Source organism: Diuraphis noxia, unplaced genomic scaffold (genome assembly GCF_037042655.1).
Source record: "Diuraphis noxia isolate RWA-SAM2 unplaced genomic scaffold, SU_Dnox_SAM2 contig0001, whole genome shotgun sequence".
NCBI lineage: Eukaryota > Metazoa > Arthropoda > Insecta > Hemiptera > Aphididae > Diuraphis > Diuraphis noxia.
Window position 1 is genome coordinate 109,936,476 of NW_028301711.1, and position 23,946 is coordinate 109,960,421.

Below are 23,946 nucleotides of genomic sequence, written 5' to 3' on the forward strand. Positions count from 1 at the left end.
TTGGTAAAAAATGGTGATAATTTCGATAAATATCGATTAAAGTCATTTGTATTGAACTAATCATACTTTTTATATTTTTATCGTTAAGTTCACATTATTTTACATCTAAAACACGTCTTTACAATACATTTGGGTGAATATAAAAGGTCGTAAAAAAATTTTGAAATACGGGTGATGAATCCGCTAAATATCGTCTTAAGTCATTTCTATTAAACTAATCATACTTTTTATATTTTTAACGTTAAGTTCACATTATTTTACATCTAAAAGACGTATTTACAATACATTTTGGTGAATACAAAAAATAGAAAAAAAATTTGGTAAAAAATGGTGATAATTCCGCTAAATATCGTTTAAAGTCATTTGTATTGAACTTATCATACTTTTTATATTTTTATCGTTAAGTTCACATATTTTAACATCTAAAACACGTCTTTACAATACATTTGGGTGAATATAAAAGGTCGTAAAAAAATTTTGAAATACAGGTGATGAATCCGCTAAATATCGTCCTAAGTCATTTCTATTAAACTAATCATACTTTTTATATTTTTATCGTTAAGTTCACATAATTTTACATCTAAAACACGTCTTTACAATACAATTGGGTGAATATAAAAGGTCGTAAAGAAATTTTGAAATACAGGTGATGAATCCGCTAAATATCGTCTTAAGTCATTTCTATTAAACTAATCATACTTTTTATATTTTTAACGTTAAGTTCACATTATTTTACATCTAAAACACGTGTTTACAATAGATTTGGGTGAATACAAAAAATAGAAAAAAAAATTTGGGAAAAAATTTGGTAAAAAATGGTGATAATTTCGCTAAATATCGATTAAAGTCATTTGTATTGAACTAATCATACTTTTTATATTTTTATCGTTAAGTTCACATTATTTTACATCTAAAACACGTATTTACAATACATTTGGGTGAATACAAAAAATAGAAAAAAAATTTGGGAAAAAATTGGGTAAAAAATGGTGATAATTCCGCTAAATATCATTTAAAGTCATTTGTATTGAACTAATCATACTTTTTATATTTTTATCGTTAAGCTCACATAATTTTACATCTAAAACACGTCTTTACAATACATTTGGGTGAATATAAAAGTTCGTAAAAAAATTTTGAAATACGGGTGATGAATCCGCTAAATATCGTCTAAAGTCATTTTTATTAAACTAATCATACTTTTTATATTTTTAACGTTAAGTTCACATTATTTTACATCTAAAACACGTGTTTACAATAGATTTGGGTGAATACAAAAAATAGAAAAAAAAATTTGGGAAAAAATTTGGTAAAAAATGGTGATAATTTCGCTAAATATCGATTAAAGTCATTTGTATTGAACTAATCATACTTTTTATATTTTTATCGTTAAGTTCACATTATTTTACATCTAAAACACGTATTTACAATACATTTGGGTGAATACAAAAAATAGAAAAAAAATTTGGGAAAAAATTGGGTAAAAAATGGTGATAATTCCGCTAAATATCATTTAAAGTCATTTGTATTGAACTAATCATACTTTTTATATTTTTATCGTTAAGCTCACATAATTTTACATCTAAAACACGTCTTTACAATACATTTGGGTGAATATAAAAGTTCGTAAAAAAATTTTGAAATACGGGTGATGAATCCGCTAAATATCGTCTAAAGTCATTTTTATTAAACTAATCATACTTTTTATATTTTTAACGTTAAGTTCACATTATTTTACATCTAAAACACGTGTTTACAATACATTTTGGTGAATACAAAAAATAGAAAAAAAATTTGGGAAAAAATTTGGTAAAAAATGGTGATAATTTCGATAAATATCGATTAAAGTCATTTGTATTGAACTAATCATACTTTTTATATTTTTATCGTTAAGTTCACATTATTTTACATCTTAAACACGTATTTACAATACATTTGGGTGAATATAAAAGGTCGTAAAAAAATTTTGAAATACAGGTGATGAATCCGCTAAATATCGTCCTAAGTCATTTCTATTAAACTAATCATACTTTTTATATTTTTATCGTTAAGTTCACATAATTTTACATCTAAAACACGTCTTTACAATACAATTGGGTGAATATAAAAGGTCGTAAAGAAATTTTGAAATACAGGTGATGAATCCGCTAAATATCGTCTTAAGTCATTTCTATTAAACTAATCATACTTTTTATATTTTTAACGTTAAGTTCACATTATTTTACATCTAAAACACGTGTTTACAATAGATTTGGGTGAATACAAAAAATAGAAAAAAAAATTTGGGAAAAAATTTGGTAAAAAATGGTGATAATTTCGCTAAATATCGATTAAAGTCATTTGTATTGAACTAATCATACTTTTTATATTTTTATCGTTAAGTTCACATTATTTTACATCTAAAACACGTATTTACAATACATTTGGGTGAATACAAAAAATAGAAAAAAAATTTGGGAAAAAATTGGGTAAAAAATGGTGATAATTCCGCTAAATATCATTTAAAGTCATTTGTATTGAACTAATCATACTTTTTATATTTTTATCGTTAAGCTCACATAATTTTACATCTAAAACACGTCTTTACAATACATTTGGGTGAATATAAAAGTTCGTAAAAAAATTTTGAAATACGGGTGATGAATCCGCTAAATATCGTCTAAAGTCATTTTTATTAAACTAATCATACATTTTATATTTTTAACGTTAAGTTCACATTATTTTACATCTAAAACACGTGTTTACAATACATTTTGGTGAATACAAAAAATAGAAAAAAAATTTGGGAAAAAATTTGGTAAATAATGGTGATAATTTCGATAAATATCGATTAAAGTCATTTGTATTGAACTAATCATACTTTTTATATTTTTATCGTTAAGTTCACATTATTTTACATCTTAAACACGTATTTACAATACATTTGGGTGAATACAAAAACTAGAAAAAAAATTTGGGAAAAAATTGGGTAAAAAATGGTGATAATTCCGCTAAATATCGTTTAAATTCATTTGTATTGAACTAATCATACTTTTTATATTTTTATCGTTAAGTTCACATAATTTTACATCTAAAACATGTCTTTACAATACATTTGGGTGAATACAAAAAATAGAAAAAAAATTTGGTGAAAAATGGTGATAATTCCGCTAAATATCGTTTAAAGTCATTTGTATTGAATTAATCATACTTTTTATATTTTTATCGTTAAGTTCACATTATTTTACATCTAAAACACGTCTTTACAATACATTTGGGTGAATATAAAAGGTCGTAAAAAAATTTTGAAATACGGGTGATGAATCCGATAAATATCGTTTAAAGTCATTTGTATTAAACTAATCATACTGTTTATATTTTTATCGTTAAGTTCACATTATTTTACATCTAAAACACGTCTTTACAATACATTTGGGTGAATATAAAAGGTCGTAAAAAAATTTTGAAATACGGGTGATGAATCCGCTAAATATTGTCCTAAGTCATTTCTATTAAACTAATCATAGTTTTTATATTTTTAACGTTAAGTTCACATTATTTTACATCTAAAACACGTGTTTACAATACATTTGGGTGAATACAAAAAATAGAAAAAAAATTTGGGAAAAAATTTGGTAAAAAATGGTGATAATTTCGCTAAATATCGATTAAAGTCATTTGTATTGAACTAATCATACTTTTTATATTTTTATCGTTAAGTTCACATTATTTTACATCTAAAACACGTCTTTACAATACATTTGGGTGAATATAAAAGGTCGTAAAAAAATTTTGAAATACGGGTGATGAATCCGCTAAATATCGTCTTAAGTCATTTCTATTAAACTAATCATACTTTTTATATTTTTAACGTTAAGTTCACATTATTTTACATCTAAAACACGTATTTACAATACATTTGGGTGAATACAAAAAATAGAAAAAAAATTTGGGAAAAAATTTGGTAAAAAATGGTGATAATTCCGCTAAATATCGTTTAAAGTCATTTGTATTGAACTTATCATACTTTTTATATTTTTATCGTTAAGTTCACATATTTTAACATCTAAAACACGTCTTTACAATACATTTGGGTGAATATAAAAGGTCGTAAAAAAATTTTGAAATACAGGAGATGAATCCGCTAAATATCGTCCTAAGTTATTTCTATTAAACTAATCATACTTTTTATATTTTTATTTTTAAGTTCACATAATTTTACATCTAAAACACGTCTTTACAATACAATTGGGTGAATATAAAAGGTCGTAAAGAAATTTTGAAATACAGGTGATGAATCCGCTAAATATCGTCCTAAGTCATTTCTATTAAACTAATTATACTTTTTATATTTTTAACGTTAATTTCACATTATTTTACATCTAAAACACGTGTTTACAATAGATTTGGGTGAATACAAAAAATAGAAAAAAAAATTTGGGAAAAAATGGTGATAATTTCGCTAAATATCGATTAAAGTCATTTGTATTGAACTAATCATACTTTTTATATTTTTATCGTTAAGTTCACATTATTTTACATCTAAAACACGTATTTACAATACATTTGGGTGAATACAAAAAATAGAAAAAAAATTTGGGAAAAAATTGGGTAAAAAATGGTGATAATTCCGCTAAATATCATTTAAAGTCATTTGTATTGAACTAATCATACTTTTTATATTTTTATCGTTAAGCTCACATAATTTTACATCTAAAACACGTCTTTACAATACATTTGGGTGAATATAAAAGTTCGTAAAAAAATTTTGAAATACGGGTGATGAATCCGCTAAATATCGTCTAAAGTCATTTTTATTAAACTAATCATACTTTTTATATTTTTAACGTTAAGTTCACATTATTTTACATCTAAAACACGTGTTTACAATACATTTTGGTGAATACAAAAAATAGAAAAAAAATTTGGGAAAAAATTTGGTAAAAAATGGTGATAACTTAGATAAATATCGATTAAAGTCATTTGTATTGAACTAATCATACTTTTTATATTTTTATCGTTAAGTTCACATTATTTTACATCTAAAACACGTATTTACAATACATTTGGGTGAATACAAAAACTAGAAAAAAAATTTGGGAAAAAATTGGGTAAAAAATGGTGATAATTCCGCTAAATATCGTTTAAATTCATTTGTATTGAACTAATCATACTTTTTATATTTTTATCGTTAAGTTCACAAAATTTTACATCTAAAACATGTCTTTACAATACATTTGGGTGAATACAAAAAATAGAAAAAAAATTTGGGAAAAAATTTGGTGAAAAATGGTGATAATTCCGCTAAATATCGTTTAAAGTCATTTGTATTGAATTAATCATACTTTTTATATTTTTATCGTTAAGTTCACATTATTTTACATCTAAAACACGTCTTTACAATACATTTGGGTGAATATAAAAGGTCGTAAAAAAATTTTGAAATACGGGTGATGAATCCGCTAAATATCGTTTAAAGTCATTTGTATTAAACTAATCATACTGTTTATATTTTTATCGTTAAGTTCACATTATTTTACATCTAAAACACGTCTTTACAATACATTTGGGTGAATATAAAAGGTCGTAAAAAAATTTTGAAATACGGGTGATGAATCCGCTAAATATTGTCCTAAGTCATTTCTATTAAACTAATCATAGTTTTTATATTTTTAACGTTAAGTTCACATTATTTTACATCTAAAACACGTGTTTACAATACATTTGGGTGAATACAAAAAATAGAAAAAAAATTTGGGAAAAAATTTGGTAAAAAATGGTGATAATTTCGCTAAATATCGATTAAAGTCATTTGTATTGAACTAATCATACTTTTTATATTTTTATCGTTAAGTTCACATATTTTAACATCTAAAACACGTCTTTACAATACATTTGGGTGAATATAAAAGGTCGTAAAAAAATTTTGAAATACAGGAGATGAATCCGCTAAATATCGTCCTAAGTTATTTCTATTAAACTAATCATACTTTTTATATTTTTATCGTTAAGTTCACATAATTTTACATCTAAAACACGTCTTTACAATACAATTGGGTGAATATAAAAGGTCGTAAAGAAATTTTGAAATACAGGTGATGAATCCGCTAAATATCGTCCTAAGTCATTTCTATTAAACTAATTATACTTTTTATATTTTTAACGTTAATTTCACATTATTTTACATCTAAAACACGTGTTTACAATAGATTTGGGTGAATACAAAAAATAGAAAAAAAAATTTGGGAAAAAATGGTGATAATTTCGCTAAATATCGATTAAAGTCATTTGTATTGAACTAATCATACTTTTTATATTTTTATCGTTAAGTTCACATTATTTTACATCTAAAACACGTATTTACAATACATTTGGGTGAATACAAAAAATAGAAAAAAAATTTGGGAAAAAATTGGGTAAAAAATGGTGATAATTCCGCTAAATATCATTTAAAGTCATTTGTATTGAACTAATCATACTTTTTATATTTTTATCGTTAAGCTCACATAATTTTACATCTAAAACACGTCTTTACAATACATTTGGGTGAATATAAAAGTTCGTAAAAAAATTTTGAAATACGGGTGATGAATCCGCTAAATATCGTCTAAAGTCATTTTTATTAAACTAATCATACTTTTTATATTTTTAACGTTAAGTTCACATTATTTTACATCTAAAACACGTGTTTACAATACATTTTGGTGAATACAAAAAATAGAAAAAAAATTTGGGAAAAAATTTGGTAAAAAATGGTGATAATTTCGATAAATATCGATTAAAGTCATTTGTATTGAACTAATCATACTTTTTATATTTTTATCGTTAAGTTCACATTATTTTACATCTAAAACACGTATTTACAATACATTTGGGTGAATACAAAAACTAGAAAAAAAATTTGGGAAAAAATTGGGTAAAAAATGGTGATAATTCCGCTAAATATCGTTTAAATTCATTTGTATTGAACTAATCATACTTTTTATATTTTTATCGTTAAGTTCACAAAATTTTACATCTAAAACATGTCTTTACAATACATTTGGGTGAATACAAAAAATAGAAAAAAAATTTGGGAAAAAATTTGGTGAAAAATGGTGATAATTCCGCTAAATATCGTTTAAAGTCATTTGTATTGAATTAATCATACTTTTTATATTTTTATCGTTAAGTTCACATTATTTTACATCTAAAACACGTCTTTACAATACATTTGGGTGAATATAAAAGGTCGTAAAAAAATTTTGAAATACGGGTGATGAATCCGCTAAATATCGTTTAAAGTCATTTGTATTAAACTAATCATACTGTTTATATTTTTATCGTTAAGTTCACATTATTTTACATCTAAAACACGTCTTTACAATACATTTGGGTGAATATAAAAGGTCGTAAAAAAATTTTGAAATACGGGTGATGAATCCGCTAAATATTGTCCTAAGTCATTTCTATTAAACTAATCATAGTTTTTATATTTTTAACGTTAAGTTCACATTATTTTACATCTAAAACACGTGTTTACAATACATTTGGGTGAATACAAAAAATAGAAAAAAAATTTGGGAAAAAATTTGGTAAAAAATGGTGATAATTTCGCTAAATATCGATTAAAGTCATTTGTATTGAACTAATCATACTTTTTATATTTTTATCGTTAAGTTCACATAATTTTACATCTAAAACACGACTTTACAATACATTTGGGTGAATATAAAAGGTCGTAAAAAAATTTTGAAATACGGGTGATGAATCCGCTAAATATCGTCTTAAGTCATTTCTATTAAACTAATCATACTTTTTATATTTTTAACGTTAAGTTCACATTATTTTACATCTAAAACACGTATTTACAATACATTTGGGTGAATACAAAAAATAGAAAAAAAATTTGGTAAAAAATGGTGATAATTCCGCTAAATATCGTTTAAAGTCATTTGTATTGAACTTATCATACTTTTTATATTTTTATCGTTAAGTTCACATGTTTTAACATCTAAAACACGTCTTTACAATACATTTGGGTGAATATAAAAGGTCGTAAAAAAATTTTGAAATACAGGTGATGAATCCCCTAAATATCGTCCTAAGTCATTTCTATTAAACTAATCATACTTTTTATATTTTTATCGTTAAGTTCACATAATTTTACATCTAAAACACGTCTTTACAATACAATTGGGTGAATATAAAAGGTCGTAAAGAAATTTTGAAATACAGGTGATGAATCCGCTAAATATCGTCTTAAGTCATTTCTATTAAACTAATCATACTTTTTATATTTTTAACGTTAAGTTCACATTATTTTACATCTAAAACACGTGTTTACAATAGATCTGGGTGAATACAAAAAATAGAAAAAAAAATTTGGGAAAAAATTTGGTAAAAAATGGTGATAATTTCGATAATATCGATTAAAGTCATTTGTATTGAACTAATCATACTTTTTATATTTTTATCGTTAAGTTCACATTATTTTACATCTAAAACACGTATTTACAATACATTTGGGTGAATACAAAAAATAGAAAAAAAATTTGGGAAAAAATTGGGTAAAAAATGGTGATAATTCCGCTAAATATCATTTAAAGTCATTTGTATTGAACTAATCATACTTTTTATATTTTTATCGTTAAGCTCACATAATTTTACATCTAAAACACGTCTTTACAATACATTTGGGTGAATATAAAAGTTCGTAAAAAAATTTTGAAATACGGGTGATGAATCCGCTAAATATCGTCTAAAGTCATTTTTATTAAACTAATCATACTTTTTATATTTTTACCGTTAAGTTCACATTATTTTACATCTAAAACACGTGTTTACAATACATTTTGGTGAATACAAAAAATAGAAAAAAAATTTGGGAAAAAATTTGGTAAAAAATGGTGATAATTTCGATAAATATCGATTAAAGTCATTTGTATTGAACTAATCATACTTTTTATATTTTTATCGTTAAGTTCACATAATTTTACATCTAAAACATGTCTTTACAATACATTTGGGTGAATACAAAAAATAGAAAAAAAATTTGGGAAAAAATTTGGTGAAAAATGGTGATAATTCCGCTAAATATCGTTTAAAGTCATTTGTATTGAATTAATCATACTTTTTATATTTTTATCGTTAAGTTCACATTATTTTACATCTAAAACACGTCTTTACAATACATTTGGGTGAATATAAAAGGTCGTAAAAAAATTTTGAAATACGGGTGATGAATCCGATAAATATCGTTTAAAGTCATTTGTATTAAACTAATCATACTGTTTATATTTTTATCGTTAAGTTCACATTATTTTACATCTAAAACACGTCTTTACAATACATTTGGGTGAATATAAAAGGTCGTAAAAAAATTTTGAAATACTGGTGATGAATCCGCTAAATATTGTCCTAAGTCATTTCTATTAAACTAATCATAGTTTTTATATTTTTAACGTTAAGTTCACATTATTTTACATCTAAAACACGTGTTTACAATACATTTGGGTGAATACAAAAAATAGAAAAAAAATTTGGGAAAAAATTTGGTAAAAAATGGTGATAATTTCGCTAAATATCGATTAAAGTCATTTGTATTGAACTAATCATACTTTTTATATTTTTATCGTTAAGTTCACATTATTTTACATCTAAAACACGTCTTTACAATACATTTGGGTGAATATAAAAGGTCGTAAAAAAATTTTGAAATACGGGTGATGAATCCGCTAAATATCGTCTTAAGTCATTTCTATTAAACTAATCATACTTTTTATATTTTTAACGTTAAGTTCACATTATTTTACATCTAAAACACGTATTTACAATACATTTGGGTGAATACAAAAAATAGAAAAAAAATTTGGGATAAATTTGGTAAAAAATGGTGATAATTCCGCTAAATATCGTTTAAAATCATTTGTATTGAACTTATCATACTTTTTATATTTTTATCGTTAAGTTCACATATTTTAACATCTAAAACACGTCTTTACAATACATTTGGGTGAATATAAAAGGTCGTAAAAAAATTTTGAAATACAGGTGATGAATCCGCTAAATATCGTCCTAAGTTATTTCTATTAAACTAATCATACTTTTTATATTTTTATCGTTAAGTTCACATAATTTTACATCTAAAACACGTCTTTACAATACAATTGGGTGAATATAAAAGGTCGTAAAGAAATTTTGAAATACAGGTGATGAATCCGCTAAATATCGTCCTAAGTCATTTCTATTAAACTAATTATACTTTTTATATTTTTAACGTTAATTTCACATTATTTTACATCTAAAACACGTGTTTACAATACATTTGGGTGAATACAAAAAATAGAAAAAAAATTTGGGAAAAAATTTGGTAAAAAATGGTGATAATTCCGCTAAATATCGTTTAAAGTCATTTGTATTGAACTAATCATACTTTTTATATTTTTATCGTTAAGTTCACATAATTTTACATCTAAAACACGTCTTTACAATACAATTGGGTGAATATAAAAGGTCGTAAAGAAATTTTGAAATACAGGTGATGAATCCGCTAAATATAGTCTTAAGTCATTTCTATTAAACTAATCATACTTTTTATATTTTTAACGTTAAGTTCACATTATTTTACATCTAAAACACGTGTTTACAATAGATTTGGGTGAATACAAAAAATAGAAAAAAAAATTTGGGAAAAAATTTGGTAAAAAATGGTGATAATTTCGCTAAATATCGATTAAAGTCATTTGTATTGAACTAATCATACTTTTTATATTTTTATCGTTAAGTTCACATTATTTTACATCTAAAACACGTATTTACAATACATTTGGGTGAATACAAAAAATAGAAAAAAAATTTGGGAAAAAATTGGGTAAAAAATGGTGATTATTCCGCTAAATATCATTTAAAGTCATTTGTATTGAACTAATCATACTTTTTATATTTTTATCGTTAAGCTCACATAATTTTACATCTAAAACACGTCTTTACAATACATTTGGGTGAATATAAAAGTTCGTAAAAAAATTTTGAAATACGGGTGATGAATCCGCTAAATATCGTCTAAAGTCATTTTTATTAAACTAATCATACTTTTTATATTTTTAACGTTAAGTTCACATTATTTTACATCTAAAACACGTGTTTACAATACATTTTGGTGAATACAAAAAATAGAAAAAAAATTTGGGAAAAAATTTGGTAAAAAATGGTGATAATTTCGATAAATATCGATTAAAGTCATTTGTATTGAACTAAACATACTTTTTATATTTTTATCGTTAAGTTCACATAATTTTACATCTAAAACATGTCTTTACAATACATTTGGGTGAATACAAAAAATAGAAAAAAAATTTGGGAAAAAATTTGGTGAAAAATGGTGATAATTCCGCTAAATATCGTTTAAAGTCATTTGTATTGAATTAATCATACTTTTTATATTTTTATCGTTAAGTTCACATTATTTTACATCTAAAACACGTCTTTACAATACATTTGGGTGAATATAAAAGGTCGTAAAAAAATTTTGAAATACGGGTGATGAATCCGATAAATATCGTTTAAAGTCATTTGTATTAAACTAATCATACTGTTTATATTTTTATCGTTAAGTTCACATTATTTTACATCTAAAACACGTCTTTACAATACATTTGGGTGAATATAAAAGGTCGTAAAAAAATTTTGAAATACGGGTGATGAATCCGCTAAATATTGTCCTAAGTCATTTCTATTAAACTAATCATAGTTTTTATATTTTTAACGTTAAGTTCACATTATTTTACATCTAAAACACGTGTTTACAATACATTTGGGTGAATACAAAAAATAGAAAAAAAATTTGGGAAAAAATTTGGTAAAAAATGGTGATAATTTCGCTAAATATCGATTAAAGTCATTTGTATTGAACTAATCATACTTTTTATATTTTTATCGTTAAGTTCACATTATTTTACATCTAAAACACGTCTTTACAATACATTTGGGTGAATATAAAAGGTCGTAAAAAAATTTTGAAATACGGGTGATGAATCCGCTAAATATCGTCTTAAGTCATTTCTATTAAACTAATCATACTTTTTATATTTTTAACGTTAAGTTCACATTATTTTACATCTAAAACACGTATTTACAATACATTTGGGTGAATACAAAAAATAGAAAAAAAATTTGGGAAAAAATTTGGTAAAAAATGGTGATAATTCCGCTAAATATCGTTTAAAGTCATTTGTATTGAACTTATCATACTTTTTATATTTTTATCGTTAAGTTCACATTATTTTACATCTTAAACACGTATTTACAATACATTTGGGTGAATACAAAAACTAGAAAAAAAATTTGGGAAAAAATTGGGTAAAAAATGGTGATAATTCCGCTAAATATCGTTTAAATTCATTTGTATTGAACTAAACATACTTTTTATATTTTTATCGTTAAGTTCACATAATTTTACATCTAAAACATGTCTTTACAATACATTTGGGTGAATACAAAAAATAGAAAAAAAATTTGGTGAAAAATGGTGATAATTCCGCTAAATATCGTTTAAAGTCATTTGTATTGAATTAATCATACTTTTTATATTTTTATCGTTAAGTTCACATTATTTTACATCTAAAACACGTCTTTACAATACATTTGGGTGAATATAAAAGGTCGTAAAAAAATTTTGAAATACGGATGATGAATCCGTTAAATATCGTTTAAAGTCATTTGTATTAAACTAATCATACTGTTTATATTTTTAACGTTAAGTTCACATTATTTTACATCTAAAACACGTATTTACAATACATTTGGGTGAATACAAAAAATAGAAAAAAAATTTGGGAAAAAATTTGGTAAAAAATGGTGATAATTCCGCTAAATATCGTTTAAAGTCATTTGTATTGAACTTATCATACTTTTTATATTTTTATCGTTAAGTTCACATATTTTAACATCTAAAACACGTCTTTACAATACATTTGGGTGAATATAAAAGGTCGTAAAAAAATTTTGAAATACAGGTGATAAATCCGCTAAATATCGTCCTAAGTTATTTCTATTAAACTAATCATACTTTTTATATTTTTATCGTTAAGTTCACATAATTTTACATCTAAAACACGTCTTTACAATACAATTGGGTGAATATAAAAGGTCGTAAAGAAATTTTGAAATACAGGTGATGAATCCGCTAAATATCGTCCTAAGTCATTTCTATTAAACTAATTATACTTTTTATATTTTTAACGTTAATTTCACATTATTTTACATCTAAAACACGTGTTTACAATACATTTGGGTGAATACAAAAAATAGAAAAAAAATTTGGTAAAAAATGGTGATAATTCCGCTAAATATCGTTTAAAGTCATTTGTATTGAACTAATCATACTTTTTATATTTTTATCGTTAAGTTCACATAATTTTACATCTATAACACGTCTTTACAATACAATTGGGTGAATATAAAAGGTCGTAAAGAAATTTTGAAATACAGGTGATGAATCCGCTAAATATCGTCTTTAGTCATTTCTATTAAACTAATCATACTTTTTATATTTTTAACGTTAAGTTCACATTATTTTACATCTAAAACACGTGTTTACAATAGATTTGGGTGAATACAAAAAATAGAAAAAAAAATTTGGGAAAAAATTTGGTAAAAAATGGTGATAATTTCGCTAAATATCGATTAAAGTCATTTGTATTGAACTAATCATACTTTTTATATTTTTATCGTTAAGTTCACATTATTTTACATCTAAAACACGTATTTACAATACATTTGGGTGAATACAAAAAATAGAAAAAAAATTTGGGAAAAAATTGGGTAAAAAATGGTGATAATTCCGCTAAATATCATTTAAAGTCATTTGTATTGATCTAATCATACTTTTTATATTATTATCGTTAAGCTCACATAATTTTACATCTAAAACACGTCTTTACAATACATTTGGGTGAATATAAAAGTTCGTAAAAAAATTTTGAAATACGGGTGATGAATCCGCTAAATATCGTCTAAAGTCATTTTTATTAAACTAATCATACTTTTTATATTTTTAACGTTAAGTTCACATTATTTTACATCTAAAACACGTGTTTACAATAAATTTTGGTGAATACAAAAAATAGAAAAAAAATTTGGGAAAAAATTTGGTAAAAAATGGTGATAATTTCGATAAATATCGATTAAAGTCATTTGTATTGAACTAATCATACTTTTTATATTTTTATCGTTAAGTTCACATTATTTTACATCTTAAACACGTATTTACAATACATTTGGGTGAATACAAAAACTAGAAAAAAAATTTGGGAAAAAATTGGGTAAAAAATGGTGATAATTCCGCTAAATATCGTTTAAATTCATTTGTATTGAACTAATCATACTTTTTATATTTTTATCGTTAAGTTCACATAATTTTACATCTAAAACATGTCTTTACAATACATTTGGGTGAATACAAAAAATAGAAAAAAAATTTGGGAAAAAATTTGGTGAAAAATGGTGATAATTCCGCTAAATATCGTTTAAAGTCATTTGTATTGAATTAATCATACTTTTTATATTTTTATCGTTAAGTTCACATTATTTTACATCTAAAACACGTCTTTACAATACATTTGGGTGAATATAAAAGGTCGTAAAAAAATTTTGAAATACGGGTGATGAATCCGATAAATATCGTTTAAAGTCATTTGTATTAAACTAATCATACTGTTTATATTTTTATCGTTAAGTTCACATTATTTTACATCTAAAACACGTCTTTACAATACATTTGGGTGAATATAAAAGGTCGTAAAAAAATTTTGAAATACGGGTGATGAATCCGCTAAATATTGTCCTAAGTCATTTCTATTAAACTAATCATAGTTTTTATATTTTTAACGTTAAGTTCACATTATTTTACATCTAAAACACGTGTTTACAATACATTTGGGTGAATACAAAAAATAGAAAAAAAATTTGGGAAAAAATTTGGTAAAAAATGGTGATAATTTCGCTAAATATCGATTAAAGTCATTTGTATTGAACTAATCATACTTTTTATATTTTTATCGTTAAGTTCACATTATTTTACATCTAAAACACGTCTTTACAATACATTTGGGTGAATATAAAAGGTCGTAAAAAAATTTTGAAATACGGGTGATGAATCCGCTAAATATCGTCTTAAGTCATTTCTATTAAACTAATCATACTTTTTATATTTTTAACGTTAAGTTCACATTATTTTACATCTAAAACACGTATTTACAATACATTTGGGTGAATACAAAAAATAGAAAAAAAATTTGGGAAAAAATTTGGTAAAAAATGGTGATAATTCCGCTAAATATCGTTTAAAGTCATTTGTATTGAACTAATCATACTTTTTATATTTTTATCGTTAAGTTCACATATTTTTACATCTAAAACACGTCTTTACAATACATTTGGGTGAATATAAAAGGTCGTAAAAAAATTTTGAAATACAGGTGATGAATCCGCTAAATATCTGTCGCGGTCGTTATCGCAACGACCGCGGCGTCTCTATCGACGTCCGCGAGATCGCGACCGACAACCGGTCTGGCCGCCGCCTGCGGCACGGCCGCCGGCCCGGCCAGCGGCGGTGACGGCGGCGACAGCTTTAGCCGGACCGCCGTCAACGTCGTACGCAGTGACAATCGTAATATATATATATATATTGTATTCGGATAATAAACGTGTGTGTCTAAATAATACGTTGTAGTATTTATTTATTTAAGTTCCAAACCGTTCCTACACCTACATTGGCGCAGTCGAGTAAGGAGTAAGGTAAGTGCTAATTTTATTAAAAATAATTTTACGTAAATTAAAGTAAATTAGCACATATCAGGTTAAAAGAACCTACAATAGGTGTCCTGATCATACCGGTTCCTAATATTTTTGTTCAGATTTTTTTTTTTTATTATTAATAAAATATTAAGGGCTTGTCCAATCTAAGGTGGTAAATTGTAGCAAAATTTGCAAAATTTAGCGTAATTCCTACAGTGCTAAACTTGGTTTAGGCTATTTATAGATTGGAAAGTACATATCTCTACCAGCGATAGCCCGAGTTACGTAATATCGTATCCATCGTAATTTAATTAGATAGATAATAGCAATTAAATTTAATCTGCACAATGGTTACTAAATGCATTAGTGAGTTAAATATTGTCGATATTAACAGGGAATTATTGAAACGTGGTATTGAGACCGGGGGGTCCAAGGCCGATAAACTCTTGGCTTTAGAAGAGTATATTCGGACCAAGGAAAGCATTGACCCAAGATCAGTACGGTTTGGGGAAACTGACGAGACGTCAGCCCAGGTACCGGAAGGGAAAACATCGGAGGCTCAAACTGAGGAGGATGAGGTCAACTCTGAAAAGAACTTGATAAATCAGTTTATGGAGCAGATGTTAGACAGGCTGGAGGGGTTGGAAACAACGGTCGACAAGCAACAATTGACAATCGCTACTCTCAGCGAGAGCGTGGAACGCTTGGAGCGGGAGTTAGCAGAAGAAAAGCATAGGTCGACCGAGCGGGTGGAGCAAGCAAGTTGCTCATGCCGTGAAAATTCCCAACAACCATCAACCAGCCATATATCCGGAGCCAATCAGATTTGCCCGGACGAAAGTCAAAATCGTCCGGTCAAAACTCAAAGTGTGAGTTTTGAGAGCCGATGGGCGAACATACGGAGCAGATTGACCGGGGAAAACCCGAGAAATCGGAGTTCTTCCGGAGTTTCCGGTAACCGGTCCGGAGAGTCCGGTGAAATGTCCGGAGTCTTCGGTAATCTGTCCGGAGTGTCCGGTGAAGTGTCCGGCGGAAGTCATGAGGAAGCGTTACGGAGTAGTTTTTCCGGAGTAAAACGCGTGCATTTCCCGGACAGCCTGCTCATCCCTCAAAATGAGCTAAATATGGCCCGTGCGTCGATACCAGAGTTTGCCGGTAAGAGGGAGGAAGACCCAGTGCGGTTTTTGCTCCAGGCCGAGGCAATACTTGAAGAAACTGGTATCCACAAGGCTAGATGGGTGACCGTTTTGGCCCCTCAGCTGAAGGCACAGGCAGGAACATGGTGGGGAACCATGAGAGCGTTGGACTTACCATGGCAAGAGTTCAGGTCTGAACTATTGGAAAAGTTCAACGGGGACGAGTTGCAGTCGAGTCTGCAATCAGAATTGTTGAGCACCGCTCAGACCAAGACCGAAACACTGGGGGAGTATGTCCTACACAAGTACCAGTTGTATCGGAGGTTAAACCTTGGTCTGACAGAAGAAGCGGTGGTAATGACAGTGATTGGACTCATGCGTGATGAATTTAGAATTCATGCACGTATACAGCGACTGAAATCGTTCAGCGAATTACGAGCGCTTGCCCATGTTCTGGATGGTAGCAAGGCCGTAATATCGGATAAGGCGGGAGTGAGCACCAACGTAGCACCAAAGTTAAAATGGTTGGATAAACGAAAAGCTGAGAGTGCTGAGAAATCCCAGGTGCCGAATCCGAAGCAACGACTATCTTCGGGAGCAGGATGCAGGGTATGTGGTAGTCATGACCACTGGCAAGCTGCATGTCCAAAAAGAAAGTCGGAGTCGGGAAACGCCAAAACGACGGGCGGGACCGCCGGGTCCCGGCCGGCCAGGAAGTAACCGGCGGAAAAGTCACGAGTCGTCCGAAGAATGGTAAGCAACGAAGTTCAACTCGGGCAGTGAGTAACGTTCCGATACAGGAACCACAAATTACAAGAACTGACCCGAAAAAACGGAACTTCGGAGCAATACGGACCGGAGACTCGGGAAATGGCCCGAAGAAGTCGGACCAAAAGAGTTCTGAACCGGTAAAATCCGGTAAGAACGGCATTCCTCCGGAGAAAAACTTTGGTCACCCGAAGATAAGCTCCGGAGTGAGGAGTTGTCAGGTGAAAACCGTCGAGCCTCCGGAGAAACACCGGAGAAAGCGCCGAAATCACCCGAGAAAACCCATTGAAAACGACGTTCCGGTAAAGGAACCACAGTTCGTGACAATGGACCGGGAAAATGATTCGGTGATGGAAACGGGTTCCGACCACCTGGACAACAGGTCGGGAAAATCTTTAAGAGTCAAAAGTGTTCCGGACAAAAGTGAAAATCCCACCGAGGTGAGTGATGTTTCCAATAAAAATGTCGCGGACAGCATTTCAAGTGATGCGGAACAAGATGAGTTAACACAGGAGTTGTTAATTTGTCCGGTCACAGCCGAAGATTTTTCCGAGGAGTTTATTCCTTATCCACGGGAAAAGTGCAAGAGGAGAGACTCAGATACGGACTCAAAGTTCGAGTTGAGAGAACGCTTTTCGGATCTGCGGACCGGAGTGTTAGAGTCTCCAGCCATTGCAACGGTGTCAACGGGGAAAACTACAGTAACGGATATTCCGTTACCGGCCATAGAACTAGAGTTTGCACTCGGGGCAGTAGTAGCGCTACTGGACTCCCAGGCGGCGAGGACATACGTCAAACCGTGGGTGGCAAAGAAGTTTGGCCGGAGTTTTACCGAAGAACCGGAGACTGTCCGGATGGTGGAGGGTCGGACCCAAGAAATTACGGAGTTTTCCGAATTTCGGGCACAGATAGTGGATCTGGAGGTAAGCTTCAGGGCAGTAGTGTTAGACGATCTCATCGGAGATGTCTTCCTGGGCCATGATTTCCTCGTGGAGCAACAAGTCGCTTGGGACTATAGCGGTTGCATAATCCACCTGGGGAAAGAAAGACGTGTTTCCGTGAGTTGGAGAAATCCAGTAACTCCGGTCACCGTAGGAGTGGACCTAACAACCGCAGGATTACCCGAAGGAGAGTACGGTATGCGGGTCAAAGAAGTCCTATGCCAATATCCGGAGGTTTTCTCCGGAGAAGTAGGCAGAACTCGGGTGATAGAGCACCAGATCCGTCTCAAGGATCCAAATCCGGTGGCTCTAAACGCTTACGGGTACTCCCGAGAGAAAAACGAGGTGATTGCCGAAATGGTGCGAGACATGGAAGAACAGGGTTTTGTTGAACCTAGCATCTCTCCATGGGCTGCACCGGTGGTACTCGTGAAGAAAAAGGATGGCTCACGTAGATTCTGCGTTGACTATCGCCGTCTGAACATGCAGACGGAGTCGGACGCTCACCCGATGCCGGATCTCCATGACATGGTCCGAGGAATGGGTGGAGCGAAGATTTACAGCACCATGGATTTGAAATCAGGATACTGGCAGGTGGGTCTCTCACCAGAGACACGTCCACTCACGGCGTTTAGGACCCAAAGAGGATTATTCCAGTTCAGAGTAATGCCTTTTGGACTTAAAAACGCCCCCGCCACATTCTGTCGCTTGGTAAGCGAGGTCTTCCGTGGGTTAGTTGGTAAATTTGTGTTGGTTTATTTGGATGATATTGTGGTATACTCGGAGAGTCCCGATCAACATCTAAACCACTTGCAGAGAGTCTTGGAGCGACTCCAGTCTTACGGTCTGACGTGCCAACCGAAAAAATGTACATTCGGGGTGGCACAGATCAAATTCCTAGGACACGTCGTGGACGGTGAAGGAATAGACCGGGAACCGGAGAAACTGACGGCGATTCAAGAACTACCGGTCCCAAAAAAGACAAAGGACGTGTTACGGGTATTAGGCGTTTGTGGTTGGTGCAGCCAATTCGTGCCACACTACGCCGAGATCACAGCACCACTCACGAGTCTGTTGGCCAAAGGGACCAAATGGCGTTGGTCAGAAATTGAGCAAGAGGCGTTCCGGAAGTTGAAGGAGTCTTTGGTGTCCGCACCACGGCTCTGCCCTCCTCTTCCGGGTAAGCCATTCAATCTACAGACCGACGCAAGCGAAGTCGGAGTTGGTGCCGTGCTCTTCCAGCGGGGGGAGAGTGGTGATAGGAAAATCATTTCCTACGCCAGCAAAAAACTCAATCCAGCACAGGGAAGATACTCGGCAGTCGAACGTGAATGTCTAGCCATAGTTTGGGCGGTTGACAGGTTTAGGCCATATCTTGAGTCTGGTAAGTTTATGTTATTCACGGATAACGCGGCACTCCGATGGTTACAGCAAGCCCGCTGTACCAACAGCAAACTAACGCGATGGGCGCAACTCGGGGCTTTCGATTTTGAAATCCGGCACGTGCCTGGAGTAGAAAATGAAGCAGCCGACGCGCTATCCCGTTGTCTGGTGGGACCGAATACAGTGGACGAAGAATCGTTGGAGAACAATATCCACGATCCCCCTGTGATTCGGCCCGGAGTGTCCGAAGAAACTTCCGGAGTCTTCGGTGATCTGTCCGGCGTGTCCGGAGGATCCGGTGTGGGTGCAACCCAGTGTGGAGCGATCCAGCCGAAGAGGGATGACGAAAACGTCACATGGCAAGTTGTCCGAGAGTGGCAACAAAATGACCCGAACATACGGGAGATAGTTGGTAAACTCTCCGGAGACGGTGCAAGGTTCGGTCGTCTTCGGAAGTTGTACATCATCCGGGACAAGGTGTTGCACCGCCACCCACGATCCATCGCGCATGGAGAAGAGGGGGTGGTTGTTCCGGTGGACAAGGCCCAGATTCTGCTACAAAGGTTTCACGACCACGATACAGCGAATCACCCAGGGTGGAAAGAAACGTACCGAAGCATAAAGAGTCGTTTCTTTTGGGCCGGTATGCGTGAAGCAGTGCGAAATTACGTGCGGGCGTGCGACGTTTGTGCACGTGTAAAACCACTGAATCGCAAACCAGAAGATCGGATATGCACCCGAGTCCCACGGCAACCTTGGGGAGGTGCTGAGCATCGATCTTATGGGTCCATACCCACGAACGCAGAGGGGTAAGACAACGATTTTGGTAGTAACTGATTGTTACAGTCGCTGGGTAGAGGCGTACCCCTTAGGAAAGGCGACGACCAAATCGATTGTGGATACATTCGAACGGGAGTTGTTCCCACGGTTCGGATACCCGAGGGCATTATTGTCAGATAATGGCCCGCAGTTCGTGTCCAAGGCAATGGGAGACGCACTAAGGAGGTGGGGAGTGGAAGGATGGACGACTCCAATATACCACCCGCGTGCCAACCCGGTAGAAAGGCAAAATCAAGAGTTGAAGAAAGGGTTTCGAACCTTACTTGTTGATAAGCCTCATCATCTGTGGGATGTCTACCTGCCACACGTGTTGTTCTCCGTAAGAAACAGGGAAAACCGAAACACCGGACAGTCACCGGCCAAAATGATGTTTGGTCGGGAGATCAAGGCCCCCGGAGATTGGCAGCTCGAGCTGGCCGAAGGATCCCGGGACGCGGGCAAAAATGGTCCGGAGTTGTCCGGAGCAGCGCGGAAACCTCCGGTAGAAATCGAAGATTCTCCGGTGGAACCAGATGATATTCCTGTGGTAGAGGGGGGGGACCCGGTGGTTTCCGGCCCCAAGGGCCCCAGGACCCATATACCCCCAGAATCCCCGGGAAGAAACAATCTGTCGGTAGTGGATTGGGTATACTACAAAGCGCATCCGCAGTCAAGTGCGGAGAAGCGTTTTCACGCGGAGTTCGCCCCGAAATGGTTAGGTCCGGTTAAGTTGGGTAAACCACTAGGAACTGGAGTGTTCTTGACGGAGGGTAAACACCCTACTAAGTTACATGTCTCAGCGATGAAGCGAGCTGTAGGACCGTCAGAGAACACTAACTAATCATACCTTGTTTCAGATGGCAGAACGCGCCAATAACCCGCCACCAAACCGCAACAACCGGCCATCCCGTGGCATGATTGCCACTCACGTGGAGAAGCTCCGGGCAATGGCCAAGCAGTTGTTGCGGGAAGCCAGGAGGCTCTCCGGGGATGGACCGGAGGACACGGTGGGCGGTTGGTCGGCCGAACGCGCGGCCACCGCGTCGTTCGGCCGGATACGAGCAAGCCCGACTGCATGGGCCTTGTTCGAGCGGGGTTTCGCCGAGGGACGCCGGTCCACCCGAGCGAACACCCCACAGCCCGAAGCCGCCAGGCCCAGGGCAGGACCACCCGGGCGAGTGCCACCTCGTCGAAGAGCACCGGCGTACCAGCGCCACGACGTCCGGGATGGACGTGGCCGGTTCCGGCGGCCAGCGAGGCAGCCGCAAGCCGACCCGACCGACGAGCGGCCCGTGGTGCAGCCGCAAGCCCAGCAGCCCGTGGTGCAGCCGCAAGCCCAGCAGCCCGTGGTGCAGCAGCCAGCAGAGCAGCAGCTAACTCCACCAGCAGGCACCCAGGAGCAGCAGCTAGCCACGGTGGAGCGGTGGATCCAGGCCATGGAGGTGACGCCCGGGGACCCGGTAATCCTCCACGTGGACTAGGTTGCTCGGTCGCGTCTCGTGGACTCGGGGAGGAGTATGTCGCGGTCGTTATCGCAACGACCGCAGCGTCTCTATCGACGTCCGCGAGATCGCGACCGACAACCGGTATGGCCGCCGCCTGACAGCTTTAGCCGGACCGCCGTCAACGTCGTACGCAGTGACAATCGTAATATATATATATATTGTATTCGGATAATAAACGTGTGTGTCTAAATAATACGTTGTAGTATTTATTTATTTAAGTTCCAAACCGTTCCTACACCTACATATCGTCTTAAGTCATTTCTATTAAACTAATCATACTTTTTATATTTTTAACGTTAAGTTCACATTATTTTACATCTAAAACACGTCTTTACAATACATTTGGGTGAATATAAAAGGTCGTAAAAAAATTTTGAAATACAGGTGATGAATCCGCTAAATATCGTCCTAAGTCATTTCTATTAAACTAATCATACTTTTTATATTTTTATCGTTAAGTTCACATAATTTTACATCTAAAACACGTCTTTACAATACATTTAAGTGAATATAAAAGGTCGTAAAAAAATTTTGAAATACGGGTGATGAATCCGCTAAATATCGTCTTAAGTCATTTCTATTAAACTAATCATACTTTTTAAATTTTTAACGTTAAGTTCACATTATTTTACATCTAAAACACGTCTTTACAATACATTTGGGTGAATATAAAAGGTCGTAAAAAAATTTTGAAATACAGGTGATGAATCCGCTAAATATCGTCCTAAGTCATTTCTATTAAACTAATCATACTTTTTATATTTTTAACGTTAAGTTCACATAATTTTACATCTTAAACACGTCTTTACAATACATTTGGGTGAATATAAAAGGTCGTAAAAAAATTTTGAAATACAGGTGATGAATCCGCTAAATATCGTCCTAAGTCATTTCTATTAAACTAATCATACTTTTTATATTTTTAACGTTAAGTTCACATTATTTTACATCTAAAACACGTCTTTACAATACATTTGGGTGAATAAAAAAATAGAAAAAAAATTTGGGAAAAAATTGGGTAAAAAATGGTGATAATTCCGCTAAATATCGTTTAAAGTCATTTGTATTGAACTAATCATACTTTTTATATTTTTATCGTTACGTTCACATAATTTTACATCTAAAACACGTCTTTATAATACATTTGGGTGAATATAAAAGGTCGTAAAAAAATTTTGAAATACAGGTGATGAATCCGCTAAATATCGTCCTAAGTCATTTCTATTAAACTAATCATACTTTTTATATTTTTAACGTTAAGTTCACATTATATTACATCTAAAACACGTATTTACAATACATTTGGGTGAATACAAAAATAGAAAAAAAATTTGGGAAAAAAATGGGTAAAAAATGGTGATAATTCCGCTAAATATCGTTTAAAGTCATTTGTATTGAACTTATCATACTTTTTATATTTTTATCGTTAAGTTCACATTATTTTACATCTAAAATACGTCTTTACAATACATTTGGGTGAATATAAAAGGTCGTAAAAAAATTTTGAAATACAGGTGATGAATCCGCTAAATATCGTCTTAAGTCATTTCTATTAAACTAATCATACTTTTTATATTTTTAACGTTAAGTTCACATTATTTTACATCTAAAACACGTCTTTACAATACATTTGGGAGA

At 32.4% G+C, this 23,946-nt stretch overlaps 1 protein-coding gene across 1 annotated transcript; it reads left to right on the top strand.

Annotated features, from left to right (window-relative positions):
- Positions 1–15,722: 15,722 nt before the first annotated feature.
- On the top strand, positions 15,723–22,307 carry LOC149063292 (uncharacterized). The gene is made up of 2 exons (XM_089216944.1): positions 15,723–15,756; positions 21,661–22,307. The coding sequence occupies exon 2, from the start codon at positions 21,661–21,663 to the stop codon at positions 22,282–22,284; it is 624 nt and encodes a 207-aa protein (XP_089073070.1). The 5' UTR covers positions 15,723–15,756; the 3' UTR covers positions 22,285–22,307.
- The last annotated feature ends 1,639 nt before the right edge of the window (positions 22,308–23,946 follow it).

Bases quoted from the DNA above. Each gene is read 5' to 3' on its own strand.
- LOC149063292 (XM_089216944.1), top strand. From the start codon at position 21,661: ATGGCAGAACGCGCCAATAACCCGCCACCAAACCGCAACAACCGGCCA.